The sequence below is a fragment of the Lepidochelys kempii genome, chromosome 1 (assembly GCF_965140265.1).
Source record: "Lepidochelys kempii isolate rLepKem1 chromosome 1, rLepKem1.hap2, whole genome shotgun sequence".
Classification (NCBI taxonomy): domain Eukaryota; kingdom Metazoa; phylum Chordata; order Testudines; family Cheloniidae; genus Lepidochelys; species Lepidochelys kempii.
This window is the reverse complement of record NC_133256.1, coordinates 139,489,271-139,509,314: the sequence shown is the minus strand read 5'-3', so window position 1 is coordinate 139,509,314 and position 20,044 is coordinate 139,489,271. Positions and strand designations below refer to the sequence as shown.

Here is a 20,044-nt window from a genome sequence, read left to right as displayed (position 1 = left end):
GGCTAAGGAAATATGAAGATACTGCAGTGCTCTCAGCTCATTCTAGCCTGAATTGATAGTTTTATTTACAGATCAACTACCATGCAGTCCACTCCTACCTCCTGCTTCCTTACTGAGCTGTTAAGCACCCCGTGGTCCCTAGGCTGCCTGGTTAAAATTGCACCAGGGAGAGAGAGCTCCAAGGACAGCCATGGAGCCCAAGGACCATGAGAGGCTTAGCACTGTATGGAAGGGTTAGCTTCCAACTATACTGACCTCCTTAAGGTTTTATGTGTACAGATGCAACGTAGTGTGCAATCTCTCCTGTTAAGTGCCTCAAACTTTATACATGTAAAATTTGAAGTGCTGAGGCACTAAACTTGGCTGATTTTTTTAAGCCAGTTTACTTGTAAAAGTACAAAACTTTAAGTAATTCAAAAGCTAGGAGTTTACCCCTAGTCCAGGTGCTCTGTGGGGCCAATAGACATGAGCTTCTGTACTCCTGACCCCCTTAGCTCTCTGTGTCATGAGGTATTGTTTCTGGACACATGCACTCATGAATTGAGCAGGACACACAAGTGAATTAAAACAGAAACAGGGATGGATTTAAGCAGCAGGCCACAACTTTATTGACTTAACACTGGGGAAGCGCATTATGTGTGTCCCACCCATCATACCACACATTTAACTCAGCAGTTGCAGGTCTCACATCATATAATCAATAGCTGGGGAGAGAACCTGCTCAGACTACCCCTACGACATAGCCCACTTCTGAATCTCTCACCCTCTCCCCCCGAGGGGATTAGATGATACTGAAGGTTTGGTCTGCAAAGATTTCAGATCTTCTCTTTTCCCAGAGATGCAAGGGCCACTAGCAAAATCCCAGGTGTCTCTTACCTCAGGAAGCTGGCTCTTTTAGCCTTTCACCACGCTGGACACCAGCTGAAAATTGTGACAAACTAACCGTTCCTATAAATTGCTAATATTAAAATTCCAAATCCTATTTCTTTTAATCTAACTCCATGATGCTGTGAGGAGGGTGAAAAGATTGAACCACTGGGCCTCAGTCAGTTTGGCCCAATGGGAAAAATTCTTTCCTGATCCCAAAATGGGACCTGTCAGACCCTCAGCATCGCAAATACACAGCTTAGAAAGCTTATGAAGGAGGCATTGTCAGGTATGTGCTTTCCCTTCCTTCTGGGGCTGTCTCTCACTATTTTCACCAAGGGAGGGCATTTGTATGTTCAAAAATAACTGTATTCCTCAGGTGGACTGGAGTGAGGTGAGGCTATCATAAGGCAAAAGTGGGAATAAGGGTCCTTTTTAACTACTCAGAGCTTGAAAAATGTTAGTTCTACATACTGTAGTTGAAATTACAAACACATTTCTTGTTCTGTCCTACTTTAGTCACATCAATGTTCAAAGGGAAATGTTATCCCTGCAAAACATTAGATGGGGTGAAAATAAGGCTTAGAATGGAAGCTTGGTTGCAACTTGAACTATGGAGTTGTGGCCAGTCCCTCCATTGTGTCAGAGCCCATTCCATACAAACGTATGTAGAAGCATATATTCGCAGCCAAATTGCATTCTGTACGTACAGTGTATGCATTCTGTGCGCCTTTGAGTTCTGTGTTAAACGAAGTGCAACATGTGCTGCATTTTTAAATGTGTTTTTGAAGGCTAGAGAGAGAGGAGCTGAAAAGAAAGGCAGAAGAAGAGAGAATTCGCCTAGAAGAAGAAGCTCGTAAGAGAGAGGAGGAAAGAAGGCGTGAAGAGGAAGAGGCTAGGAGAAAAGCAGAAGAGGATGCCAGAAGGAGAGCTGAGGAAGAAAAAATGCTAAAGGAAAAGCAAGAAAAAGAACTGCAGGCCAAGCTTGAAAAACAGGTACAAGATACCTCTTGCAAGAATTCCTGTTAAAGGAGCAGAAATCTAAAATACAATCTGCCTACAGGCAATGGGCCTGATTTTTCAGATGTTCTGAGAACAGCAACTCCAGCTGAATCACTGGAAACTTGGTATGCTCATCATTTCAGAAAATTGGGGCCCCATCTTTATTTATGAACGTTATAAAAAGCTACTAGTGTGGAAAAGTTATTGAAGACCACTTAATAGCTTAGAGTCCATTGCTTCTCAGATGAGGTGGAAAGCAGAGGGACACTGTAGTGAAGATAAAATGTAATCTAGAAATTTCTTCAGTGATTCCTTTTAAAATGGAACATGCAGTTTAATGAAACTGAAAACTCTTCCTCTTCCTCTTTTGTAAGATGCTTGCTGGTGGAGATATGCCAATAATACATACCTGGCAGGCTATGCAAGATTTTATAGAATCTGATAACTTGTCTAAAATAAATAACGCTCTACCTTAACTTACACATTTTAATTAGAGAGAAGAAGCTGAAGCAAAGGCCCGAGAGGCAGCTGAACACATGCGGCTGGAAAGGGAACAAATCATGCAGCAGATTGAGCAAGAAAGACTGGAGAGAAAGAAGGTAGATGTTCATCTCCAATTTAAAAGAACTAGTACCTTTGTTATTTTATATACATAAATCCAGAAACCTGCCCCAAAATATCCGAAGCAAACATTCAGTTGAGTAGGCAGAGTTCACGGGTTGTTGGTTTTTTTTAAACCTAATCCATATTAACTGGATTTTAACATATTAACATATTTTAACATATTAACATATTTCAACCTAGAGAAACGTACCTCAGAGTTTGTAGCAAACTTATAAGTTGTTTTTTTATTATTATTTTTAATTCATAAATATTATGGCGGTGCCTACGTGTCCACTGAGAATGGGGCCCAATTGTTCTAGGCACTGTATAAACAAAGTATTGGAGTGTTCCTGCCCTGAGGAGCGTACAAGACAAAGGGTAGGAGAATGGGTATAAATGGACAAGACAAAGGGTAGGAGAAGAGGGTATAACATACAAGCGGAGTGGTGGTTACCACTCAAATTTATAAGCCACAGAAAGTTAAAAACAGTAATAGGGGTGTGTTTGCGTTAAATAAATATGCAGTTTTTAATTGAGAAAGTGGATTTGAACTCTGCAGAAAAAAAGAGTATGTTATCCAGTTGGAAAAAGCATTCTCCTCCCACCCTACTCTGAGGGGATGGAGGAGCAACAGCAGAGCCACTCTGTCCACTACTGCAGCTGTTTCCCTCATGTAAGGAAATGGCTGGTGGTTTTATGTAACTCCATATCCACACCCTGCAAAGCATCCATGTAGTGCGTAGTCACACTGCATGCCTGAGGGTGGCCGGACAGAATTTCCCCCAGATTTGTAGAAATCTTTGTCTTTAGCTTAGTTAAGAGATGCCTGGAAAGGTGTTATAAAAGCCTTCCCTTTTGTGTGTTTTCTTCCAGTTTCATTCCAAATTATTAGTCTTGGAGGGTGGAGGGGTTTAACTTTAGTAGGGTCAACCACTTGTACATTGGAACACAAGAACTAGAAGTGATGTCTTTAAATCTAAAATAGTTTACTTTAAGTATATAACTCTCTGGGCAAAGACATAATGCATTTGATGAATTAACAAGAAGAAAAAATGGATTTTACAGCTGTATCTGACACATTTCTGACAGGAGTAACTTTACATGTTTTGTTCTCCCCTGTCCCCAAAATAAACAAAATTGGTACAACTATATAATAGTGTTTCATTTTAAATAGCAAATGGATTGCAATATTAGAGGACTACTGCTGACTTTGTGGTCTGAAGAAGCAGTAGTTAGACACTTGAGCAATTAGTATTCAGCTGACAAATTTTTCATTCAGGAACTGGGCACAGGGAGCTCATAATCACAAACCTTTTTATTTATTTTTTATCTACTAATTTGCACCTGGTGAGAAATTCAGTTTGTTGGAATTGTGATTGCATAGAGAGGTCCCTTCTCTTCTTCCCCTCTTCTTCTCTGGGTACATCTACACTGCAATAAAAATCCCACAGCACCGAGTCTTAGAACCTGGATGAATTGACTTGGGTTCACAGGGACTTGGGCTGCAGGGCCAGAAATTACAGTGTATGCCTTCGGGCTGGAGTTCATCCTCTGAGACTCAACCCCACCCTCCTTTGGGGTCTTAGAGCCTGGGGTCCTGCCTGAGCTCAAACACCGGCACTGCCATTTTTAGCCATGTAAATCCAATTCAGCTAACCTAGGCCAGCCACAACCATGCTGCAGGTCTTTTATTGCAGTGTAGATGTACCTTCTGTCATCTTTTTCCTTTCTAGTGAGGGCGAAGATAGGTTTGTGACACCAGAGTTAAATCAACCTTTCCTGCTACCCATTACCAATCCCATGAGTCCTCTCTCCCAGCTACATAGCATGTCTGCCTTGTAACCTTCTGATGTGATTGATTTACATTGCTTTCTAGCGAATAGATGAAATAATGAAGAGAACAAGAAAGAGTGAAACACCAGAAGTAAAGGTATGGAACAGAGTGCCCCCCACACACACACACCCCGCTCCCCAGATATTTCCCGTGTGGGTTGCAGAGGAGGAGCACTGTAGGGTTGCTCCCTACAGAATAAATGCTTTGACTAGAAATGCTCTATTCGTATTCTTTCAATACATTTTAGAATTAAGACCCACTATAGTCGTGGCAGCACCGTGAGGTCAGTACTACGCTCTGAGGCAGTGGAGGGGGTGAGCCGTATATATTGTTCAGAACTGTAGTGCTGAGAATTGCTATCTTTGTGACTTTTGCCTATGCAATGAACCTCCTCCATTTTGATGATGTTCAGTTAATCAGTCATAGAGCTCTTGTGCTCCTCCATGTTAATTCTGATCACGGGGCAGGATTAACAGCAGAGGTGCCTGATGATGCACCAGCACTTAATGGACAGAGGTAAAGTATTGGACTCTCACTTCAGACTTTTACTTCATAAAATGTTGTTTTAGTTTTCTTTAAAAAGACAAAACGAGAAAAAATCCTCTCTCCCTTCCACATTTCTCTAAAAGCTACCAGACATTAGGCATATGAGGGGAGGAACAAATGGGAGTCATGACTCCTTTAAGGGTTTCCCTCCTTTGTGTTGAGGAGGCAGAAGGGGGATCTCATCTGAGCCAGGGGAGGATTGGAAATGGCACAGGTGGGCCACTAATCCATGGGCGCCTTGGGGAGGGAGGAGATTTTTGAGTGCAATCCCTGACCAGTAAGGGATTGTGCCACGATCTGCCCAGTGACCCTGTGTGCCTGCAAGCATGTCCTGAGTATCTATGTGGTAAGCAGCCCTGATTCAGCAACTGACTCCAACTGCCTGCTTGTTTCACCACAGCCACACACTGGTCTCTAGCAGCCTTGGTTACTGCTAGCCAAGTGACCCTAACACACCCCCAGTCCCAAATTTCTCCAAAACTGTCTACCCTGAAGTGTCCTGCCTTCTTCTGGAACACTCAGAGAAATAATATAGTTCGTTTGCTCATTCAAAGAGACAAAAGCCGATTAGAGCTTTTTACCTTAACTGGGGTAAATACACCCTTCCCTTCAAGCATACCACTGAGGAGTTGTTGGGGTTTTTTTTGTAAAAATAAAACAAGGGTATTAACAAAAGGGCATAGGTTAAGTGAGAGCAAGTAGAAGGAATAAAGACAGAAAGGGTTACAGACAAAAGTAAAAATACACTTTTTAGTGGCTAAGACTTAATTCAACAAGCTACAGCCTTTTGTTTGAGGTAGATTTCTTACCAATCTTTTTCTTTCCAGCCACTTCTGACTTTCTCTCAGTCAGGACTTTCCACAGAAGTACAAGGTGCTGGTTTCCTTTGTCTTCCTGGGTGACAGATCTTTGCAGAAGCAGGTTTCTCACTTGTATTCAGTTCCCAGAAACTTCAACCCCCTTGGTTAAAGGACCTGTCTTTGTCAGCTTGCAAGAGCTCTGGTCCCTTGCGTCTGCCTAGTGATGGATGCCATGATGGCTTCTTCCTCTTGCTTTATATTATCTTCCCAAACTCACTCTTTTGTCCCCAGACCCAGGATTACGTCATGCTGGTCTTCCCTTCCTGGGGACTTCCCACCCCCCTGCTGATTCGTATGTAAAATGGTGCTTCCATTATTTTTGGTCACACCTTGCTTAATGTCATTGGAGACAGAAAGAGAGCCAACGTCTCACCTGTCTGGGAGAAGCCTGTTTTTCCCTGCTTTTGGTTACAGACTTTAAAGCATAATGTCCTTAAGTGTCCATATTTTCTCAGGTTTCAAAGTAACAGCCCTGTTAGTCTGTATTCACAAAAAGAAAAGGAGTACTTGTGGCACCTTAGAGACTAACCAATTTATTTGAGCATAAGCTTTCGTGAGCTACAGCTCACTTCATCGGATGCATACCGTGGAAAGTGTAGAAGATCTTATTATATACACATAAATTCATGCTTTATGTGTATATAATAAGATCTTCTACACTTTCCACAGTATGCATCCGATGAAGTGAGCTGTAGCTCACGAAAGCTTATGCTCAAATAAATTGGTTAGTCTCTAAGGTGCCACAAGTACTCCTTTTCATATTTTCTCACAGAGTGTTAATACATACATTTCACAATGATATTAATCACCAGCGTGTCATCAGCGTTCAGAAAAGAACTTCCTCTGTACACTTTGCTAATACAGTAATATTGTGTACAGTCAGTTGATTCTGTTACCTGCCATTTGAAGTTCAGATCCCTTCAGGGGCAGTCTCCCCCATATGCTAGGTTGGTGGCCTTTTTAAATCTTTTATCTAGATGTGCCTTCATTGTCTCTGCCTGATGACCAGGTGGGTCAGACAAACAAATGCACATTCTTTTGCCTACAGCAATCTGTGCTTATGCATTGCTTGCCAAACACATTTTTGAGAACATAATTCCAGCACATATCCATAACTCTTTGTACACACTCCATGCATACATCATGCAAAAATATTAATGATCAGTGAGTTACTAGTTTTCAAATGATATATTGCATGCCACTTTTTGGGTATATAACATGACAACAGTGTGTGAGGTGTAGTGAGCATGTCAGGCCTGACGAGTTGCTGACAGAGTAGTGAACCACCTGTGGGCCTTTGTGTCACAAAGGTATTTATTAGGGCTGTCGATTAATTACAGTTAACTCATGCAATTAACTCAATAAATTAATAGCGATTTTAAAAATTAATCACCGTTTTAATCGCACTGGTAAAGAATAGAATACCAACTGAAATTTAATAAATATTTTGAATGTTTTTCTACGTTTTCAAATATATTGATTTCAGTTACAACACAGCATACAAAGTGTACAGTGTTCACTTTGTATTATTTTTATTACAAATATTTGCACTGTAAAAATGATAAAAGAAATTTTATTTTTCAATTCACCTGATACAAGTACCATAATGCAATCTCTTTACCGTGAAAGTGCAACTTACAAATGTAGATTTTTTTAGTTACATAACTGTACTCAAAAACAAAACAATGTAAAACTTTATAGCCTACAAGTCCACTCAGGCCTGCTTCTTGTTCAGCCAATCGCTAAGAGAAACAAGTTTGTTTACATTTACTGGAGAAAATGCTGCCCTCTTCTTATTTACAATGTCACCGGAAAGTGAGAACAGGCATTCGCGTGGCACTTTTGTAGCTTGCATTGCAAGGTATTTGCGTACTAGATATGCTAAACTTGTGTATGCCCCTTCATGCTTCGGCCACCATTCAAGAGGACGTGCTTCCATGCTGATGACACTTGTTAAAAAAAATGCATTAATTAAATTTGTGACTGAACTCCTTGAGGGAGAATTGTATGTCTCCTGCTTTGTGTTTTACCTGCATTCTGCCATATATTTCATGTTATAGCAGTCTTGGATGATGACCCAGCATGTTCTTCATTTTAAGAACACTTTCACTGCAGATTTGACAAAACGCAGGGAAGGTACCAGAGAAATCCTTAAAGATTTCTAAGGATAGCTACAGCACTTGACCCAAGGTTTAAGAATCTGAAGTGCCTTCCAAAATCTGAGAGAGACGAGGTGTGGAGCATGCCTTCAGAAGTCTTAAAAGAGCAACACTCCGATGCGGAAACTACGGAACCCAAACTACCAAAAAAGAAAATCAACCTTCTGCTGTTGGCATCTGACTCAGATGATGAAAATGAACATGCATTGGTCTGCATTGCTTTGGATTGGATGATTGAATTGGATGATGAGCAGAACCCATCGTCAGCATGGACGCATGTCCTCTGGAGTGATAGTTGAAGCATGAAGGGGCATATGAATCTTTAGTGCATCTGGCACGTAAATATCTTGCAATGCTGGCTACAACAGTGCCATGCGAATACCAGTGCTCAGTTTCAGATGACATTGTAAACAAGAAGCGGGCAGCATTATTTTCTGTAAATGTAAATAAACTTGTTTGCCTGAGCGATTGGCTGAACAAGAAGTAGGACTGAGTGGACTTGTAGGTTCTGAAGTTTTACATTGTTTTGTTTTTGAGCGCAGTCATGTAACAAAAAAAAATCTATATTTGTAAGTTGCTCTTTCACGATAAAGAGATTGCACTACAGTACTTGTTGTAAGTGAATTGAAAAATACAAGTTTTTATTTTTACAGTGCAAATATTTATAATAAAAAATAAATAGAAAGTGAGAATTGTACACTTTGTATTGTGTGTTGTAACTGAAATCAATATATTTGAAAATGTGGAAAACATCCAAAAATATTTATATAAATGGTATTCTATTATTGTTTAACAGTGCGATTCATCACAATTCATTTTTTTAATCTCTTGACAGCCCATGTATTTATATTTCTTTCCCAGGAACAGCAGCTCTCACCCATGGATCATAATAAGACTGGGTTTTATTGTCTGTGGTGGACATTACACCAGCTGCTTTTTGGGGGGACTGGGAAGGAGTTTCTCTCACGGCCAGACTGGCTGAGACGGAGTGGGGTTTTTTTGAAGCTCAGGGACCTGGTGGGACAGGTCAGGAGGAAAGGTTCAAGTTGTCGGAGCTTAGTAGGTATCCAGTGGAGTTACTCGTTGCATGGAGGATCCGGTTCCCTGATGTACCAGTTGGAAGTGGATGTATGGGAAGGGCATCTCCTGGGGAACTGGGGCTCCTACCTTCTGGTATAGCAGGGAGACAAACTTGTATCCCCACCCCTTCTTAACCTTCATAGGAGAGAAGGGCAGTGAGGACCCAGCAATGAGCTGGGGCCAGGCAGGAAGTCCAGAGTGCTGTTGGCAGCCCTCACAGATCGGTGGGAATTATTAAGGAAAGAATGACCAGCACCATACAATCCTTGCCAGGTATTTCCAAAATGAGTTAAAAAAATTGTGGCCTAATTTAAACTACATCCCTTGCATCTTGTCTGTCTTCAACCCCCATTCTCCTGGCCATGCAGGAATTCCCCGTCCATCTCAGTCAACTTTCTGATCCCCTTCTGGCACTGTCCTATCCCGTCCACTCCCCTACCACCATCACTTGAGCCTCTGCTTTTCCCTTTATATCTTCCTTACACACCTTGTGCCTCTGTATCCCAAAGAGGGAACTGAAGATAATTTCACGAGGCCATGTGTACTCTCAGAGTAACTACTCTGGCAGTGTAGGGAATACTTCTACGATAGATGCAGCCTACAGATCAAATTCTGTGTTTTGTAGTTTTTGCTATGTGCTTGAATGTAATTGAGGAAAAACATTCTAGGAACAATTGTTTCTTAACCAGCAGAGATTTTTAAAGGTTCTGAGTCCAGTCAATTCCTTGAATCTTGGAACCTTGCATCTAATGTAGTTAAAACATTATTTGGTTACAGAAGGACGAGCCAAAACTGGAGATACCATCCACTTTGACTATGGAAAAGCAACCAAAAACTCTTGTTCTCAGTCAAACAGGTAAAAAGCCTTTCATTTTTGTTTTGACCAATATGCAGTGTTGTTAACTTGAAAACAAAAATCCATAACCTTAGATAGTGCTGTATTGTCATAGATGCTGTGTTTTCTTTCAGAAAAGGAACAAATACATTTGTGTAAATATGTTAAACATAAGAAAATAGAACATCTTTTGCTTATCAAAGCATGGTAAATGTAGAAGCAGGAGACAGCTATCCTGAGGGGTAATATTCTACTCCACAGCATGTCCCAGATAGCATTTATATAAAAGTTATTCTAGCCTTCAAATTTCTGTTTGTTCATTGTAGTCTACATTCCTGTTCTGTAGATTCTCTAGAAATATTCTCCCCTACAGCCAAGTTTGACATGCTTTTTCAACATTTTTTTTAAAATACAGTCCCTTTTGCATTTAATTTGGTTTTATAACAGCACATATATATATAAAAGAATGATAAATGAAAAATGTGTAAATAGTGAAGTGTCACTTTTCTGCATTTTTTCCCCTTCTCTACGGCTTCTCTGTGCATGTTGTAAAAGATAATATATTATCTTGTTTCTTTTTCAAATTGTCCTACAATAGCAGGGTGATTGACAAGATAATATGATGGGTCACTTTCATCTCTAATTTTTATGACTCAAATAATTTTGTGATTTTTAAATATAAACACTGCTACTGTCATATTTCCTAATGATGTTCTTTTATAGAAATCAATGGACTGACAGCCTGCCAGGAGAGTAAAGGCTTAGGATGTGCTGCTGCTGAAACACTTTCTCGAGATATATTTTCTAATGGACTTAAGTCAGTTACGGGGCTTATTCAGCTGGATGCCATTGATGGGAAATCTAACAGCATGGATGATTCAACAGATGAGGTTCAGTCTATGGATGTGAGGTACACGTCACATGAAACACACAACTTTTAAGTAACTGTTCAGAAAACCAAAACCAACCCACCAAAATATATGCAGTTCTCTCATTTCATTTGTTAATCTGTCTATCTCTCTGCACAGCCCAACCCCAAATATGGACTCCTGTGTAACTACTCTTTGTATGTTCTGACTAGTAGTATGCTCTCAAGAAGTAAATGCACTTTCAGATCTAAGGATAATTACAATCTCTTATCTCACTCTCATATCCTGCAAAATAATTAAGCTTTTCCATTGTTCTCACTTGCCAAGTGCACACAAATATGCCCAAACATTTTGGATTGTCCATAGAATTCACATGCTGTATTGCTGTGAAAATGGGTATTCAAATATCAGATTTTGTTTTGTATTAGAACTATAAAGCAGTGGCATATAAGTCATTGTGTTGTACAAATAATGCTGCAGGTTAGAATTTCTACATACACATTTTCAATTATTTTAATCTTAAATCTTTTAATTCATGTTAATATAACAAATATTTGGCAACAAGTAAACAGTATGAAGTAAGCAAGTAAACAAGCATTACAGGATCGTGAGTGAAAGACTCCTATTGTGCAGTGTGTGCAACAAGGGAATTGAAATTTTAAGATTGCTTGGAGCCATAGTCCTGAATTCCTTGATTTTAGTAAAATTTCATATTTAATATTGCATTAATCTAGGTTGTTTTAATCAATGGGCCAAATTAAGCTCTGATGCAACTCTGATTACTTCAGTAATTATGCAATTGATCCATTTGTTACAATGTTAGGTTCATTTAATTTTTAGTTATAATATTAATGGCGAATGAACACTATATTTAAGGTTATAAATATATTCTATATCTATGCCAAACGTTGATATACAGATGTCTACAATCTTCACTTATTTCCTCCTGTTTCTCTAACAAATAGTCGAAAGGGTATGGGGACATTTCAAATGCAATTTTAATAAAAGATTTTTCTTGTTAAAATCTTGGTATAATCTTCAGACACAACATGAAAAAACTGAAAATTAAATGAACCTAACATCATAACAAATGGATCCATTGCATAACTGTTGAAGTAATTAGAGTTGCAATATGGCCAAATTTGACCCATTGATTATTACATTAATGCAATATTAAATATGAGATTTTACTAAAGTAAAGGAATTCAGAATTATAGTTTCCAGCAACCTTAGAATTTCAGTTCCCTTGTTGTACTGTATTTAGTTTGTTCTGTAAAAGTTAGCTTTTTAAATTTCACATGGTTTCACAATTTTCACATGGTCAAATATATCTTTGTTAATTTTGCGCAGTACAGATTTCAGTCTGAGACCACGATCCTGCAAAGATTTATCCACAAGCTTAACTGAAATGTATGCATTGAAGGCAATGGGCCTACTTGCTGTTCATGAAGTTAAGTATGTGTGTAAACCTTTGCAGAATCAGGCCCAGAATTACTAAGATGCAATTAGAAATGGTAAATATAAGGAATCTGATGGTGCAGAGAGTGGAATACTCAGCTTTTTTAACCTCTGGGTCACCAGTTGGAATCCAGTCTCTCTGAAATGAGCTTGTAATCTCAGTCCAGTTCCTACTGGACTGTGTCGATACCACACAGCCACCACCAAGGCCAACGTTTAAGGAGTATGAAGACAGAATTACTTTCTCTCCTCTATAAGTTGGCCCCTCTGTGTATGAGTTGGGCCATGGCACGTTGTACCTGTTCTGACGATAAATAGTACAGCTTTCAGGGCTGTCGTAAACCTTTTCATGAACACTAAGAGCTTACAAGACTTTTATTCTGCTTTTTCCTTTCTGTCTTTCATACAGTCCTGTTTCAAAAGAAGAACTTATATCTATCCCAGAATTTTCACCCATGAATGAACTCATTCCTGGTGTTTCTATGGACCAAAATGGAACAAGTAATGCCAAGGCTCTTGAAGATCTCTTGGATTTCACAGGACAGGCCACTTACTCCAAGATATCCAGTGAAAACATTAGCATGGATGATTGTAACAAAAACTTGATTGATGGATTTAACAGTCCTGGGCAGGAGAATACACTTAACTCCATCTGTTGACAACCACACGACTCTGTTGTACAGATGAAGGTATAAAATTGTGAGAAATATCTAAAATATGACAAGTTGTTGGGAGTGTAGATAGCACATGTTTTAGGTTAATCCAGTAGTACGAGCAGCATATGTGGAGAGTTAGGCTCCTGGACATTTAAATTTGGCATAATCTTCCGTGAGTAGACTAATTAGGAATGTAAGATTTGGCATAGTGGAAAAGATGAATGGTCCACTTAGTCCTGAATCCTGTTTCAGAGTGCAGTCTGCGCTAAACAGTGTCCCTCAGCGCAAGGTATAAACCCTCAGAATGCTCCTATGTATAACAAAGCAGAACTCTCCGGATCTTAACGGTAACTCCTCCTGACCCAAGATGTTTACCAGCTTAAGCCCTAAGGTATGAGAAGTGATGGTTCTTGTAACTTTACCCTAGCTAGTATACTTGCAGATGCTATTCTTACTCCTTCTTTAAAACAATAATCTAATCCTTTTCTGAAATGTGCTAAGCTTTTTGCCAGAATACCCTGCAGCCAAGAGTTTCACAGATTAATTAAATGTAACATAAAAAGCATTTACTGTTATCAGTTATAAATTCTCTTCTAATTTCCTCTTATTCTTGTATTATGGGAAAGGGTAAATATGAATAATGTTCAGCTTCCTCTACATTTTTATTCTTTTTTATACCCCTATCATACTACTTACTCTTCCCCTTTCAAACCAAATAATCCTAGTCTTCCTGAAATCTACTAGGATAAAATTCCCCAATCACATAAGTGTTCTTTTCTCTGAACACTTCTGCTCCATTTTTTTAGATAAAGTGACACAAGAGAAACCTTGTGAACCCTTGGAATACTGATTAATCTCCAGATGTTGAACATTTTGGGGAATGAGCATTTTCCTAGGTTTTAGAGTAACTTTTTAGCCACCTGTATCAAATTCAAACTCCTTTTTGTATCCTTCAAGGACTTGCACAACTTCACTCCCTTGTACCTTTCCACTCATCTTTCCTTTCATCATCTCTTCTTGCTCCCTGTGCTGTGCCCAAGCAGGACAGATAACTGTTCACTTCATGTTGTGCTCCCTCCTAATCTTGTGCCTGTGCTTCTTTTCATATAGCCTCTGATTGTATGCTTGGAGCCTCTGTCCTTACTCATTTTGTCATACATCCACCCTCTCTACTGTCAAGGTCTCCTTATGACACAACCTGTTCCAAAAGGCCTATTAACTCTAGAGCTCTCTGCAGTTTAATTGTTAACTAGTCAGATGAATGAGAATCCTCAATAAAAGTACAAAAATATGAAAGGAAAAGATGTAAAAACAGAACAAAGGAAAATAAACCCCACATAAAGATAATCGGAAAAGTGTGGAACTTACAAGATATGTCTCATCCTCAGTGTTTGCTCACCTTGCTCTTTGAGTTTGCCCATTCGTCTTCCTGCAATTTCCTTTCAGTGACTACTTGGATTATAACTTTCTTGGTATAGGTGTTTTGTCTTCATACTAGTCTGTAAAGCGCCTTGCACATTCTTGGTACTCTGTAGATAATAAATAGGTAAGGAGGGCAGCCTGAAGGAAGGGGAAAGCTTGTTTGGCTGTTGGAAAGATGGGTCACACCACTATGCTTTCCTATAATAAGTTTTTACTGGCCCCACTTCATCCCTGTTGGGAACCCCTGTCATGCCCTACCTCACCCTGCTCCTGGTTTCTAACCACAGCCAGGAGGAGTGGGGAGCTAGCTAGGAGTAGAAAGAAAGTGGAATCCAGATTGGTTTTATGCTGGCAGTGCAGGAACTCACTGTATAGTTCGGAACTATAGATGTAAATTCTGTGTCTGGCAGAGGACAGTGTCTTTATTTCTGAATTATACAGACAGTAGTCAGTACTTAATAAAATGTTTAAGACTTTTTGTTAATCTGCTCTGGTACCCAAATCAACTAGTTACATTAAAGCAATTGAAGTTACCTGTTTAACTTAAACATTTTAGTGATAAACTAAGGGTATAATGAAAAATATAGATGTGTGTTCTTTTCGTTAAAGAACTATGCACCCTTCCCCCTATTAGTTATGATAGTCCTTAATTATATCTCATTTCAATTTAATAACAAAGAGAGAACAGTTAAAAGCAGGACCAGTTAAGTACGCAGCAAAGTGGAATGTGGGAGTGATTGCCATTTATTATGGTTCAGTGCAGCAGATGTACGCAGCATCGTACTGACAGTTAAGTAACAGTCCTTTTCCTGGAAAGTCTGCAAGCTAAGTGAAATACAGTATGATATAATGGTAGTCTTAATGTTAATTGTAGCATTGTACTTTATTGCAAGAGAATCAGTTCTCCATTATAAAAATTGGAGCCATTTTACTTATATAAGCTGTTTGGGTGTGTTTTTAATTGACAGAGGAAGTATTTGTGGAGGATATACGTCCTGTCATGCTGCTGGCAGTAAAATACGAGCTTGTCATCAGAAAGAGCTTCTGCAGTCTTTTGAACACTGGATTTCACATAATCAGAGCTGAATATAACTTTGTCTTCCCAAGTGGTATGTTGAATAACTGGCTGTTCTTGGTAGATGGCAGGAATCTATAGCCTTGATTGGTTTCAGGGAAGATTCATTGTTCTTCAGAATTTGGGCTTCATCTACTAATAAAGCTCTTACTACTTTTTTTTAATTTAAATTTCATCTGAATACTTCACTGTGATTTTTACCCTGTGCGTTTTATTTTAAAATCATTCTTCCTTTAGTTTTATCATACAAGTACTTGATGTAATTTTCTTGTAAATACTCTGAGGTTTACCCACAGTGCATTGAAATTAAATAATGTACTGTACTTTAGCTCTGTGCCTATTTTTTTAAATGGGGAAAAATATTGACGAGTTCTCAGCAACTCTTTTTTGCAGGTGTATAATTGCAAAACTAGAACTGAGGAAGCATGAAAACAAATAATTATTCAACTGCTGGAATCAAAGGATCCTCCTTACAGACTGTGGAGGGTTAATTTATCCCCCTGCTACAATGCATCACACATGACTATTTTGTCTTTTTTTTTTTTTTTTTTAAAGTCAATAGTGACAAAGTAGTTAGTTAATACTAATAAAGCCTTGGGTTGACTCTTGCTGAAGTCTTTAAAACTCCCTTGATATAACACTTGTAGGCAATGTAGGCATAATATCCATTACAGTTCTCTAATATGTATTACATAACTGCAGTAGTTCTAAGCAAGTATGTCATGGGATTGAGATAAATGTTGCGTTAACTGTTTGAGATCAATTATTAAAACCAGCAGGCTTTCATTCATGTAGATAACTATTTTGTGTCTTCCTACAGACTCAACAAAAAATATAATCAGTGGTAAAACAATAGACAGATATTGCAACAGAAATACTAAGTCTGTGAGACACGCTCTCTCACATAGTATTTTCACCTATATAACAATATTAGCCTCCTTAGTACTCAACAAACATCTATATGGGAAAATTCATATCAAGAATGTAAAATGTAGACATTATGTGCCATACAATGTATTTTAGTTAGTTTTATTTCTTTTGGTGAGCTATGGTAACTTTTATGCTATATTCTGTGCTGCCTGGAGGACATTTTTGTCCAAATCTTTTAAAAAAGTCACTACAATTCTGTTCGGAGACTAACAAAAAAGTAGAAACTTTTATATGTAGAGAAGTTTACAGTGTAGCTTGGTCTCAATTGTAGCCACGTTCTTCTGCTTTTAAAGCCAGCAACTGTTTAAAAATTGAAGTAGCCAATGAACCTGTGTTTGAGTATATAAAGAAAACATGCCTATAACAATAGTTCTTTTTATGTTGGTGTATTTCAGCAAAATACTTTTCTAGTGACTGTTCAGTAAGCTGTAGCATGGTATCGTGTCTTCCAAATTAGTCCTACAGTTGTTTCCTAAATAAAATTTAAAAAAAAAGAACCAAAACAAAAGAATCATGTTTGTTTTGCTTGATATATTGTGTTTGGCAGATGTCACCTGAGATGTTATATTTTATTATGGTGTCATTGTATAACCTGTAGATTACCTCACTTGCATGACGTGTATAGCATGTATAAGAGTGAAATACATTTTCATTTGAGTCTGACTTGTTTCCTAGCTTCCCCCCCGCCCCATGATCATGGCAAAACTACTGCCCCCCCCCCCCCCCAATAAATAAATAAATAAAAGCGTAGTTTGATTTGTGGTGGTTTTCTCAGCAAGGCTTAATACTACATGGAGGGATAATTCCTTAGCCTCTCAAAATACTTAACTTTTTACCTTTGTTTTCAATCTGATGTGGTGGTTTGCTTCTATAGGCTGCTCTATTCTCTTACTAGTGTTGTCTCAGGTACTTGAACTGTTAATTATCCACATTACAAAACAGCCTAAAATATAAATGTTAAACTGCTCCTTAGACTAAATACAAATATCTTTTTAGAAAGAGACCAGCTTGTTCCATGTAATGACTAACAGTCCCTTGATCTCTTGGGGAGGAGTAGTCTGCAAACATTTGTTTTAAATAAAAGTAAAATAAAACAAAATAATTTTAATGCAAAATATCAAATATGTAAATCTGATATATTTTAGAGTGTACTAATACGTTACCTCTGTCATCCAGGATATCTCTTTCCATCATAGTGTTTCAACACGTGCTCATTTGAGTTCTGTGGTACACTGAGTCCTTTATGTGATTTCTCAATACAATTGCATCCTAAGATGATAGGAGGAGACACAGATAGGTGTACATATAAATAACTTCAGATCCTTTTCTTACTGACTTTCAAAGATATTTTTCAGCAGGATTGGGCTGAATATCTGGGGTTACTGCTCCTGTAGAAAATAGAATGTGTCAGGGGCGGAGCCTTAATTCATTTTCTTACTCTTTGTACTGGTATTCATATTTGCTGCTGTGGTTCAATGGACTTTCTTTGTATAGGACAGTAGTCCTGGAACTACAGTCTGTGCACCACAGCTGGTCCTCCAACTTCTTCTAGAGATCTACAGAATTAAACCATTAGAGAACCAAGCTGTAAAGAAGGCAGGGAGAGAAGTGGGTAAAAGCGATCTTTGTTACAAAGTGATCCACACAATGGAATTGTTGGAGAACCACTGAAATTAGCCTCTTTCATTGTGTTAGATGAAATCATATACTACATTGCTAGTGTGAAGTTATAGAAAAGTATTTACACAACTGGACTAGAGCAAAATTACTATAAGGTGGGTGCACAACTAATTGAAAGATGGTACTCAGAGTAGTCGTCAGTGGTTCACTGTCAAATTGGGAGGTCATAGCTAGTGGGGTCCCACAGGGGTCAGTCGTGGATGTGGTACTATTTAACTTTCATTAATGACCTGAATAACAAAGTGGAGAGTATGCTTACACAATTTGCAGATGACACCAATCAGGGAGGGGTTGCAAGCACTTTGGAGGACAGGGTTAGAATTCAAAATGACCTTGATGAATTGGAGAACTGGTCTGAATTCAGTAAAGACAAATGCAAAGTCCTTCCCAAGTGAAGGACAAATCAAATGCACAACTACAAAAGAGGAATAACTGACTAGGTGGTAGTATTTCTGAAAAGGATTTGAGGGTTATAGTGGATCACAAACTGGGTTTGAGTCAACAATGTGACACTGTTGATTTTCATTAATACACAGTCCTTACTTTATCATCTGTATAAGCTCTCATGTCTGAAAATTAGAGAGTACTACTGCTCACTCTGCTAATCATCAATTACCTATTCTGTCTATTAAGAAAATATTTTATGGGAAAGGCAATTTAAATTTGAAAGCAGGGAGTAAGGAGGGAAAGGGTTTTAAGCTTTTTTAAAAAAATCTAAAATGCAAGCTAACAATTTCTTGTCCTTCAGAAGAGTTTTATGACACTTGTTTTCCACCGTTTCCTCATTTTGCGCAGACTGAAGGACTGAAATATGGTGAGAAGTTCTTAGAGTATTTCTGATAATTGAAAACCAAGGAAATAGTGGAAATCTGTTTCCCAACTAGTTGGTTTGGATGACTATCTGAACCCTGCAATGTGCAGGATCAAAATGACCTAGAAGCTAGAGTCTCATGATTCACAATTAGACATGCAGCCCTTCTGAAATCCAGCCTGAATATTTGTTAGAGAGATGCAAGCTCAGACTGAGAAGAAATTAGAAAAATAGAAAGAAAACTGCAGTAATAAGTGGCATGATTTACATAGTCCTTGAACCGAGAATGTTTTATTTATTTATTTTGGCAATCAATCACATGAGCTGTATATTTCAGCCATACACACGCAGGTTAGAGTCACTGAAGATAAGGGGAGTTGAGAGTGCTCAGCACGTCACAGGATTGGACCCCCAAATATCCAAAATTACCTAGCTATAGAAGAATTTGCATGGGTGTGAGATGAGACCATAAACTGGAAAATTATTCTCATACTATTTCCTGTATTTTTCTGAGAATGACAGCTACATATTTACCAAATACTACATATGACCAGTACTTGTTAATCCCATGGAAAGACAGAGTGCAGGCCAGTGGCTGGCAATATTAGGGCAATGCAGGCATAATACCATACTAAACTTTCAAAAGTTCGGATGTCCCTTATGTCATCACAATAACTTTTCTCTCTTAAAATAAAAGGCAAAACTATTCTACTGTGTTCTAAAACCTCTTTTTTTAACCTAATGTGGCAACATCCCCAAAAAGAAAATTATTAGCATCTTTCATAAATACGGAGAAATATGAGCATAACTGACCATCCTCAATTCCCTGGAGAACTGGACTGACCAGTGGACTAGAAATGACATCCAGTGTTACAGGGTTTAACTCTAGTGACTTCTTGGAGGTCACTCCTAATTTACACTGGTGTGAGTTCAGAATCAAGACCAGAGTTTTCACCTCTACGTTACCAGCCCCAAGACAGTCAGCCCTCATGACTAAAAATTCTCACAGCTGTCTTGTGAAATTAGATTGCTCTTAGTCCAATTTCTACTTGAAGGCAATTTATACCACAGCTGGCAGAGACCAAAACTTGAATGGGCACGGAGACTGAATAATCCTCTCCCCTCCAGAGATGGTACATCCGGATCAGAATTGCTATGGCCATATGGAGAAGTTTGCTCTGCTGTGGTCCATGCTATTCTTACTCTGTTAATAAATAGAGGACTTCTAGGGTGTGTCAAAGCACTAAAAATTCCCATACAATTTAGGAAATAAGTAATAGCTTCTTTGCCTGTTTCTTCTTCCTTGACCCAAACCTCCAGTTTTTCTTTACTAACTGTAATCCTGGTGGTATGCTGA

The 20,044-nt window shown here is 38.6% G+C and overlaps 1 protein-coding gene across 7 annotated transcripts in view; it reads left to right on the top strand.

Annotated features, from left to right (window-relative positions):
- Window positions 1-16,952, top strand: part of MAP7D2 (MAP7 domain containing 2) — a 124,603-nt gene extending 107,651 nt beyond the window's left edge. For all 7 annotated transcript variants that reach the window (XM_073357061.1, XM_073357040.1, XM_073357051.1 and 4 more), the window contains 7 exons: window positions 1,659-1,863; window positions 2,364-2,468; window positions 4,349-4,402; window positions 9,729-9,807; window positions 10,510-10,696; window positions 12,523-12,802; window positions 15,160-16,952. In XM_073357061.1, coding sequence (XP_073213162.1) covers window positions 1,659-1,863; window positions 2,364-2,468; window positions 4,349-4,402; window positions 9,729-9,807; window positions 10,510-10,696; window positions 12,523-12,772 — 880 coding nt within the window. In that variant the 3' untranslated portion in view covers window positions 12,773-12,802; window positions 15,160-16,952. The remainder of the gene's footprint in view (window positions 1-1,658; window positions 1,864-2,363; window positions 2,469-4,348; window positions 4,403-9,728; window positions 9,808-10,509; window positions 10,697-12,522; window positions 12,803-15,159) is intronic.
- The last annotated feature ends 3,092 nt before the right edge of the window (window positions 16,953-20,044 follow it).